This window comes from Nestor notabilis, unplaced genomic scaffold (genome assembly GCF_000696875.1).
Source record: "Nestor notabilis isolate BGI_N333 unplaced genomic scaffold, ASM69687v1 scaffold18836, whole genome shotgun sequence".
In the NCBI taxonomy this organism is placed as follows: Eukaryota; Metazoa; Chordata; class Aves; order Psittaciformes; family Psittacidae; genus Nestor; species Nestor notabilis.
In genome coordinates, this window is record NW_009934540.1 from 2,844 (window position 1) to 13,563 (window position 10,720).

The 10,720-nt window shown below is 37.3% G+C and overlaps 1 protein-coding gene across 1 annotated transcript in view; it reads right to left on the minus strand.

Moving 5' to 3' along the window:
* Positions 1-6,624: 6,624 nt before the first annotated feature.
* SV2C (synaptic vesicle glycoprotein 2C) overlaps positions 6,625-10,720 on the minus strand; it is a gene marked incomplete at its 5' end in the record, with an annotated part of 44,274 nt that continues 40,178 nt past the window's right edge. The window contains one exon of the mRNA XM_010017409.1: positions 6,625-6,808. Coding sequence (XP_010015711.1) covers positions 6,625-6,808 — 184 coding nt within the window. The remainder of the gene's footprint in view (positions 6,809-10,720) is intronic.

Here is a 10,720-nt window from a genome sequence, read left to right on the forward strand (position 1 = left end):
TCTTAGTTCTGTAGCATTGTGCTCTTTACCAGATGAAGCACACTGCAAAGAGCAAACGTCCTGCAAACAGGGGAGGAGAAATCTAGCAGATGCCAGAGCTTTTGAAAGAGCTGTCTCCACCCTCACTGCTCTGTGTGCATGTGCTGCTATTTTCACCCTAGATTTGCTTGAATTATAGCTGCAATTACTGTAGAAGATCTTTGTGGGTGTTAATCATCAATCGAAAGACACCCTGGCAATGGCTCTGTTTCAGGCTGGTCAAAGATTGCTGACAAGAACAGCAGCAGACAATTATTTGGCCGCATTACTAGAACAACAGCAGCTATGTATGCAGAAACAATGAAAACATACAATACAGCAAGACACAAACATTTTCTCGTGACGTTACACAGAAGTTTACAAGTTGAGATCCCCATGGAACATTTTGAAGGACTTCTAGTTATGTAAGGCAAAATTCATAGCTTTTAGGATTTTATGTATCTGAGAGTGCTGTGTCTCCTAGTCACTGGAACATGACCAGTGCCTTTGACCATATGCTGTTTTGCTGTTTGGCATAGTAGGGCTGGGGCAGGGAAGACTACAAGAAAGTCAGAACTCATTTTCAGAGCATTTCAGGAGTTCCATTCCAATGATGAAAGCTAGTGACCAGCTAAGATGAATCTTGGCATCCCAACAATTTTGCACATGAGTAAGTAAAGGGTTCTGCACAAGGAATGGAGCAGGATTTTACTTAAGTTCTAAGTATAATGCATAACGCAAAAATAACACCTAGTGTCATGGAAAATGAGATGAGAATGTGATTTGTAAAACTTACATCCCCCTGTGTTACAGGGAACTGTATGTGTATATGTGTGTGTATACTCAGCCAGACGTGTCTGTGTATGTATTCACCTCTAACTGTGTAATACTTTTTTACAATATACAGTATTAAATAGCTGCAGCCTAGGATTTAAGGAAAACAGCTGACAAAAATAAAAGTAATTGAAGCCTAGGCCTTGAAATCTTACTCTTCTTGGTTTGCATTTAATTTGATTCCTTTTCGCTGCTTTTTCCTCACCATTTTCTTCTGATATATCACCTTCTAAACAGGTAAGACAGGCCTATATGAGATTCACAAATTACTTTTATCACATAGCCAGTGGGGGACAGGCATATATTTACAAGGCAGACATTAAGAGGATAAAAGACATGTATTATAGGTTAGAAAACATGCAGTATTATCAGACAGAAATGCTGGGTGACAACTCTAGCACTGGACAACAGATGAAACTGGAACAACACATAAAACATTGCATTTTTGCAGAGTACTGTGCTTGCAATGAATGAAGTGCTGTTCATTAGCAGCAAGTAGCTTCCATTTACTTGGCCAAGACTACTGGTGAAAACTGAGTGGCAGGTAGAAGATGTCCAAAATTAGAAAGTAGGAGGCTGAGTAAAAATGCAGATCCTTACGACCAAGTGAAACAAGCTTGGGTGGCTAGCTGTGGAGAGAGTGATGAAAGCCAGCCTGCCAGCAATTTCTCTCTCACTTGCAGACTGATGTGTCTTGCTACAGCTCAGAAGTGTTGAAGCCCGGAGTAGGGGCAAGATCTGTACAAATCTTCTTGGTTATATGGCATTAAAATATATATTCATGAATACCCTGGGTGGAAAGGACAAAGTTTCGTGTCAGGTTATCCTCATCCAAATACCTTTGTTGTTAAGTAATCTCCAGTCTTCAGTTATTGGGCTGTGTGCTGGTCAGAAGCGAGCAATATGTTCTAGACCTTTGTCAAGCAGGGAAGACCGTCTATCACAGAAAGCAATGACACCTGTATCTTTCCCCATTTTTTAACTAAGAATTTTGGTCCTGGTAAACATAGCTGTGTGTATGTTGTGGGAGGAGAAAAATTATTGCTTTATTCATTTTTAGTTGGACAGTATGTACTCGAAGGGCTAGAAAGCATGGCTACGTATTACAGGTCAGTGTCTTTGGAGAAAATTCAACCTGCTATCAAATAAGAAAAGTAAATCAGGCCCATTTTGTCCTTTTCCTGTTTCTGTCATGCTAAGTCACTGCATCAAAGAAAGGTCCTGAATGTGGATGAAGTTCTATATAACAATTTTACCCACGTTGACTAGGACTAAATATTGGAGGATACTTCCTTTGCATTAAGAAATAGGGTATTCACCGCTGCAACAAAAATAAAGAATGCAGATAATAATGGATCCAAAAATATTTTGCAACATTTGGTTGAAATTATCAACATCAGAAGAATATAAATCAGGCTTATTTCAGCATATGGACTGGCTGCAGACTGGATAAGGGTAAGTGAAGGTAAGGGATACCTGCAATTAGCATCCTACATTGGTGCTTTCTATTTAATTCAGGTTCTGAACTAAGTTCCAGATTTTTTGGCTAACATGTCTCTGCTAATTTCATAGCACTGCTTGATCCCTGTCTTGCCTTCAAGCTGCAGGCAAAAGTCTGCCTTTTCATGTTATTTTTCCTGAACTAGCAGCATTGGAAAGTATTAATTCATGGAAATACCTAATATTTTACAGCAAGTTTAATGAACAAGAAGGCAGGAAATGCAGAGGCAAAGCAGTCTCGCAGACATGTTTTCTTCTGGACTATGATTACTGAACATGTGTTTTCTTTCAAGACTCCAGAGGAAGTGAAGGATTTCTGTTTTCACTTCTTGTGTGTTTGACCCCCTGAGTGCAAGGCTTCATTTTTTAACATTGTGATTGAAATTTCAATTGCATTTCCAGGTTATTAAACAGGAAACATGGCTTGTAGGTTGTATTAGCATGATATCATCTTGTTTAGGTAAAGAGGTGCAACTGGATGTAAACATCTTTCTCTGACTAATGAAGATGATTTTAAAACTCAGAATGGGGCACAGAGCTAAAGCCCAGCACACAGAGGCTGTCCATATGAGGGGCTGAGGACTGTATTATATTTGTAAAAATTGGAATCAGCAGTTGTGTTTCATGAGCAGTTGCACAAAGATAAGGATCCACAGTGGAAGAAAAAGCTAAAAACAAAACAGAGAATAATATTTCTTTCACATGGGGCTACACTAGGTGCACTGACAAATTACCTCACAGCTGCACCTACAGCAAAAATGGCTCAGCAAGGGCCATTCTGACAGGCGACCCCTCTTTGTGTTTGTTCAGCCTTCTGGATATGTAAGGAAATGTGGAGTCTGGCTGCTTGAAAAGGATAAAATCATCTGAAGGACTTTTGAGGGCACTTTCCATCTTCATTTAAAAAGGGATGGACAAATTGCAAAAATTATGTAGCAAACCTTCTTACTGAATGTTACTATAAAGTCAGAAGCAAGTGAGAGCATGAACAGTGAGTTTTGACTATCTTTAAGATTCACCCTCTGGTAAGAAAAGCAATTTGGGATGGAATTAATGGAATAGCAGGAAGAGAAAGAGAGCAGAGTCTGAGTTAGCAGTCTTACTTTGCCCCACTTTTCTAAGACAATGAACAAAGAGACTAGACTACTGGAGCCATTAGGAAGGAGGGCTAACACTTTTTTACCCGTGTCAAAATTTTGTAGTACATACCTCTGGAAAGGCACTGGCTAAAATCAAGCATAGAAGAAGAAGGCTTCCCAATACATTATTCATTAACAATCCCCTTCAGGACTCCAGAAACCATTAACACCTAGACCTGGTTCCCTTGCTAGGAGTCCCTACTCAGTAATCAGTGCAATGCATACCAAATGTAGTAGTACATGCTTCCACCAACAAGGTGCTAACATGAATATAAACAATCTGGTTAAAACGTTCAAACACAATGAATAAGTTGCTTTCAAGAAATAAGAGTCTGCTAAATCAAGCTCTGCTATCAGGCAACTTGTAAGGAGTAAAATTAAATAAATATTCTCTGCCAAAAATGAAAATGTGGTTTCTTCTGTAGGTTTTGGTTTTGAATTATAAAGTAGTTGACCATCATGTTTAATACCACTCTAAATGCTTTCAGTCTTCTCTGTCTTCAAGAGCCATCGTACTTTTTGTCATTGCTGTCCTTGGGATGAGTCTTTCAGCTTTAATGTAGAAGAGGACTAGACATTATATCCTACTTCAATTTATACTGAAGAAAGTTTCCACTTAGTGGTCAGTCAGTTCAGTGACCAAACCAGAAAAATAAATATTTCTTATTATATATGTTCATAGCTCTGATACACATATGCTGTCAAGGTCAGTTCTTTGTGGTGTATCAGGTATCTAACCAAGCCACTAAGTGACTCTTTATGTGAGATATAAGTGAATAGACAAAGAAAGGAAGTGCAGTTCCTACTGTCCAATATTTATTACCTGAGATTGCTTTGGAAACTGCAAAAAAAGAGACAAATTCACTAAAGACCAGCCAAGTCACTTTTGCTTGTAACGTAAGTAACATTTGCATCTAGATCTCCATAGATTAAGTATTTCTGTTCCAGCCTGTGGCTGGTACCTATCTAAGCATTTATAGCTTGAAATTGCATTCACTTCTTTTGTCTTTATGAGGCAAATCTTTACTGCACTCAAGCCCAAACAATTGATTGTTCAAACAGCTTTGATGGTGGCTTGTTCACTAGTTCAAATCTGTTGAGCCAACTAGGGTCAACCTAGTTTTCACCAGCTTTAAGTTTTGTTTCGTATGATGGAAATGCCGTGGATTTTTTTCTTTGTTCCTCTTTTCAATTTATTTTTCTTCCCCCTTTCCTAAACAGTATTCTTTTTTTTTTTCCCCTTTTCCTACCTTAGAACATTCCCTTTTATTCTGGACCATGCAAGGTCTGTGCAGTTGAGAATCTTGTTCATCTTTACTGATTCCTATTGTTGCTATATTCCACTTCATCCAGACTTAATCACACACTTATGACATACTCAGGTTTTATGAGAAGAACCAGCTTTCAGATCAGCATAATTTTGCACGTAATGAGATTTTAGTGTGTTAGTCTTGAACTGTAGCCCTCAAAAGTCAAACCTTGTTTTTCTGTGGCCCATTTTCACCATACTGGTCAGGTGGCATAAAGTGTTGGATCTGGATATTTTTCAGAATTACATACATAGATGGGCAGAATACACTACTTCAAGCAGACAGTGCACAGCAAGACAATGTAATATTTCACCATTGCTGTTGATGTTTACTCCAAACACGTACAGAGGCTTCAGATTTCAAATACTTTGTGCAGTAAGTACAAGAAGGTGGACACATGCTACTAACGAATGGCACAGAGAAAGAGGGCTCAAATATAATTCTCACTGGAGAAAACAGCCTTGAAATAATACTAAAGCTATGACTAGTGGACAAAATCCACAGACGCAAAACTAAGGCCAGCATTTTTTTCTTAACCTGGAACATGGTGGAAAATAATTCTTCCTCTTTTTTTATGTCACTGTTTAGAAATTTAAAAGACATGTTTAAGTCAGACTTAAATATAAAATATTGAATCTCATATGTCTTGACTATTTATACTCTAAAATAAACACAATTCCTAACCTTTTTTTTTCCTACAATATCGTATTTAAATTTTCAGCATTAAAAAAACCACTCAATAGTTTTCCAAACACATGCTTTTTTAATTCAGCCACCTTTCTCATTTGTTAATAGCAGATAAACACCTCTTGGGCTAACATTTTGGTGCTACAACACGTAGCACAGGCATTTGTTAGTAACCGAAAAATGCAACGTCTAGAACTGGTAAATAAACAGTGACTTTAAATGTAAAGAATGGTCTTCTTATGTGGACTTCAGTGACTCTTTCAGTGTGACCAAGACAATGACTGACACAGAATGCAGTGATAGATATTACTACCTAAAGCCAAGTTCATATAAATGAGCAAGAGACAAATTAATGAAAAAACCTCTATCTTACTACACTAAGACCTTACCTGAGACCCTAATTTTTTTGGCAATGGTTCAACCACCTAATGAATGCTGTCAGACATAATTAGAAAAAATACTGATATATTTTTCCATATGTATTATACCAGATTTGCTCTTTGAAACTTGAAAGTGCAGATAGTTCATCAGCTTATACAAGTTGTCTTAGCTCCACTGAAAGCAATGTCAGTTCCTGCCATCAGAGGATCTCTTTCGTTTGATAATTTTATAAATGTATTTGTATTGAATTTTTAATGCTAACATTTTTAAGAGATCCTACTATTCTCAGTCTTGATGTGGTCTGTAGAGTTTCCTGATTAATGCTGCATGCATTGATACATCAACATTCTCTGCACCAATACTGCTAAGTAATTGACTTGCGTGTCTGAACTCTTACAAAAGCTCCAAATGCCATGGCCAGATTTTTTAAATAATATGATTGCTCACATTTTAAATATCTAATTATCAGTATGATTTTTACCTTCCTGGACATGTCACCAGATGTGTTCTAAGAGGTAGCTTTGCAATTTTAAGTGATTTTGAATAGTGATGTATGCAAGCAAACGAAATTGAAATTTAAAACTTTTATGTGGAGGTTTCTAAATCTCTGTCACTCCAGATATATTTTGGGTTTTATTTCTGACATTTGAGCACTCTACTAAGCATTGAGAATCTGAAGCCTTTGCACCATTGGTCAGGAGAGTTTACATTTGTACAAAGAAACAAATAAATAAATAATAAATGGCTTTTCCCAGTTACATCAACACCTGGGTTCTTGTGTCAGGAAGGCGAAGTCCTACCAGACCTCCACATACTAGGACAGTAGAAGCAAGAAGAATAGGGATTGCTTTGGTGATACCAACAAGGGAACCGAATATTAAGTTTCCCAGTACAGCTGCTGCTTTGCATAGTGCATTCAAAAAGCCAAAGCCTGTTGCTCTAGAAGAGAAACGAGAAGAAAGTTAAAAAACAGGTGAGAGAGTAAAGCCTTTCAGACAAATCCTCTGTAATAAATAAGTATAGCCCAAACATCTTAAACACAACTTATGCCAAGAAGGATTCTATGCTGTCTTTATAACGTGAAATCAAAGCTCAGCATTTTATTGAGGCAAATTCATTCTGCTGCCTCAGGGACCAAAATGTGAAATGAATGACTGAACAGGTAAGTTCACACCTCCACAGTAGAACAAAGGCCTTGCAAGTGAAAATTCAGTAATACGTCCAATGATGGACTGGGAGACAGGAGGTATCAAAAGATTCTATAAAAGAGAGCTACTTGGTGATTTGGGATAGAAGTCATCAGAATAAAAGGATGATCATCTTGGGGCACTGAGTAGAAATGGATTTCTTACAGGTGGCATACATATTCAACCAGTGCTTTTTCAAAAACGAGGCCTCCAGTAATAATAAATGTTTGTCTCTTCGAGGTAGTGAGAATAGTGCATATTAAAACCTGGTTGGTGCAGAAGTGATATCTGAGAAGCTCTGGGGAAAAGCGAAATGAAATAGATTGCCAGCAGAAAGTATGACACAAGCAGCTCTGAGAGGCTTTTGCATTGGACTGGTGTGATTTTAATAGCCTGTATTAAGTATTTTAGATGTTTGGTAGCCTGTGCATAGATGTGTTACACAAACTGCAATTATATTAATAAATTATGTTTTATTTGACTGTATGACTCATAGTTGCAGCAATAGCCTTGTTCTACCAAAAATATCTTAACAAAAATATCTGTACAATAGAATTTCTAAAATGTCTCAAATTTCTTAGAAGTGAAAGAGGGAAGGAGTATGTGGAGGTCACACTGTGCTCTCTGAGATAATATAGTACAAATTAGGAACAATTTCAGAACAAAATGTTTCTTTCCTGTTAATATTAAGTACTGCCATTAGAAGGAAAAAGGATATAAACAATGTTCTTTGTAGAACTATTTTCTGACTTTGAAAACAGCAAAGGGAGAGGGATCCTCTGCCTCAAGAAACCGATGGACATGGCCTCAGCCCAGAGTGCTACCAGTCAATCCCCTCTGCTTTCCTGCAAACTGGATCTCAAAGAGTGCTGATCAGTCAGGCCATCTGGTGTCCTACATTCAGGCCTTACACTGGGGAGAAGTAAAAACTTCTATCTAGTAAAGCTGACCAGGATATAGAGGGTTTCAGCACTTCCTGTGCCCTGACTGGATCTGACATGCTGTGTTTCAGTATTCTACCACTCTTGGTATATTTGAGGACCCTGCACCAAAAGAATGATAAGGGTAGATCCTTCTGGTATATTTCTAAATCACTTTAGTTTAAGAAGCAGAACTCTTGTTAGGTCACAGAGTCAGCTCCAGAATCTGAAATGAGATTCCGAAATGTGCTAATTTGAAGTAATGGTACTTTTACCATCAAATTCTTAAATCAGTTAGAAAGATGTTTGTAGAACAGAATTAAGACATGGAACTAACTGACTACTGTACCTTCAGAAAGTATTTCTTTTTCCATTAATGTTAAAAATTCATTTGTCTATGGTCGCAGAACAGTCAACCCTCTTGCCTAAAACATTATGGAAGTAAACTCAGAAGAGCTGATACTTACTGTTCCAGTGTCAGCTCTGTGTATCACATGCCTTTTCTGACCCCAGGACAAAACACAAGTTCATTTCTTTTTCTCAGTGATCATTATCGTAACGTATTTATCATTAGTTTGGTGATATGACTCTAGCAATCAAAACAGCGTCTCTTTAAAATACCTGAGATTTTAAAAAGTAATTACTATTTGTCTGAAGTAATCATAATTCCTTTTTGTGCTGAACATTGCACCCATTCACATACTGCATGCTAATAAGTATCAGCAAAATATAAGGAAGGAGAAACAAAGTATTCAAATGGCAGATCAGAAACTACACAGAAAAAAAGTTAAAAACAAGCAGAAGAGACTCAGATATACCTCCTGAATGTTCAAAGTCCTTACTTACTTGTTTTTTTCTATATTTAATTAAATCTGCAGTACTTTTACATAATACTTACAGCCAAGAAAACCTAAACATGCACATCCTGGAAATAAGCTACTTGAAAGCTGGAGGTTAGAACTAGATAATCTTAAGGTCCTTTCCAACCCCAACTATTCTATGACTCTATGATTCTATAAGCAACATGCTGTGCTGCCTGACAGTGCAGACCAGTGGCGGCTTATGGAGAGCATACTACTGAGGGCAGCAGTTGAGGAAACTTTGGAAGTGTTGTTTATGTACCTTTCTGATGAAGAAATATTTACAGCAGCTCCTTGAAAATACATTCCTCAGAGGACGAATGGGCTAGTTAAAATTTGCCCGTTTTAAGGACGGCATTTGAAGAAATTAGTGTAAAGAAGGAGAAGGAGATGCACTGAAGGAAGCAGCCAAGAGCCACCCTAGTGGAGTAATCCTCCAGAGCCTACCAGAAGATCAAATCTCTACCATAGAAATATCTGTACTGCAAGGGCAGATAAAGCCCAGAATACCTGGAGGAAGCTGATCCAGGGTGGGGAAAAGCTCCTGAGTGAGAAGGAGATACAGACTGATGCATCTTCCAGAGTGGAACAGAGTGCAGGTAGGAAGGAGGAGCATGAAGAGAAAAGGCTGTTGTAAAATAGAATTTAAACAGGCAGGAAGAGGTTAAAGATGACACAGCCAGCCTGGAAAATACTGTTTATGTGATAGGATAATAGCAGTTTGTAGCTATTCTGACCAAGTCAGGGAAGAAGGAAAGGAAAAAAGTATGAACTATTCTAATTTCAGCCTCATTTACACACAGAAAGTATTTCTGAAGTTGTGGTGGTGACTAGTTGTGATCAGTGTCTGTACATGTAAATAAAATTTCTTCAGCTGCTGGTGCTCATGTAAAACCAAATTTGGCCCCAAATAACAGTAACAGGAAATCAACTATGTTCATATGAAGAAAACAGATACCTAGTCATCAACAGCCTCAGTATATTCAGAGGGATACCAGAACTCCCTAAAAAATACATATATCTAGCTAAAGCAAATTTGGATTGATACATGCAGGAAATCTTTAGAAATGCACAAAAGCACAAAACATATGGGGATATTTTATTTATATTCAGTGTTGTTTTATACTGCCTTATAAAGGTAAGCTGTTTTACAGATGCTCTTTGCTTGTATCAACTAGTAATAGCAGGGTCCAAATACAATTTTCTGAGCAATTTGAATGATTTCTTTTCCTGTGCTGGGCTCTGCAAATAGCACATTCAAGGCTGACACTGTGTTTTAGGTTTACTATAGGTTATATAGCCAAGATTACCTTAGTAAAGTTTAAAGTAATTCTGTAATAAAATATCTCTTATATCTGAGCAAAACTAAGATAATTTGCTGGCACTGAAAAAATAGTTCTGCTCTGTAAAATGGACTTACTAAATTTTTCCAATTGTAAGGGGTCAATTAATCTAATCCCATTAATGTTATCAAATTTTATACAAAGAAGAGTAAGACAAAGTAAGCCCTTTTTATTGCCCTTGGCTGTTCTGATGAAACAACATGAAGTTCAATCTTTTGATCTTAAAGCAGCTTTCAGGCATGTTCTTTTGCCTAAAATATGCACTTCATTGGCAGGAACAGCAAGATTTTTACAGGCTAAAGTAAAATGTTACTGCAATCTTTTCAATAGTTTGCTTTCATAGATTTCAATTTTAATGATGTGTTTGAATATGAATTTGTTGTGTACTAATAGATAGAATAAAGTCATTAAGCAAACTATTGAGCTCTAGGGATCGCAAATTCAGACTTGCTGTTCTTTAAACATCTTTCTTAGAACAGTGTTTGTGTTTCAAATCAGCCAAAATCTGCACTAATTCATGCTTTTATACTTTATCCTGCTG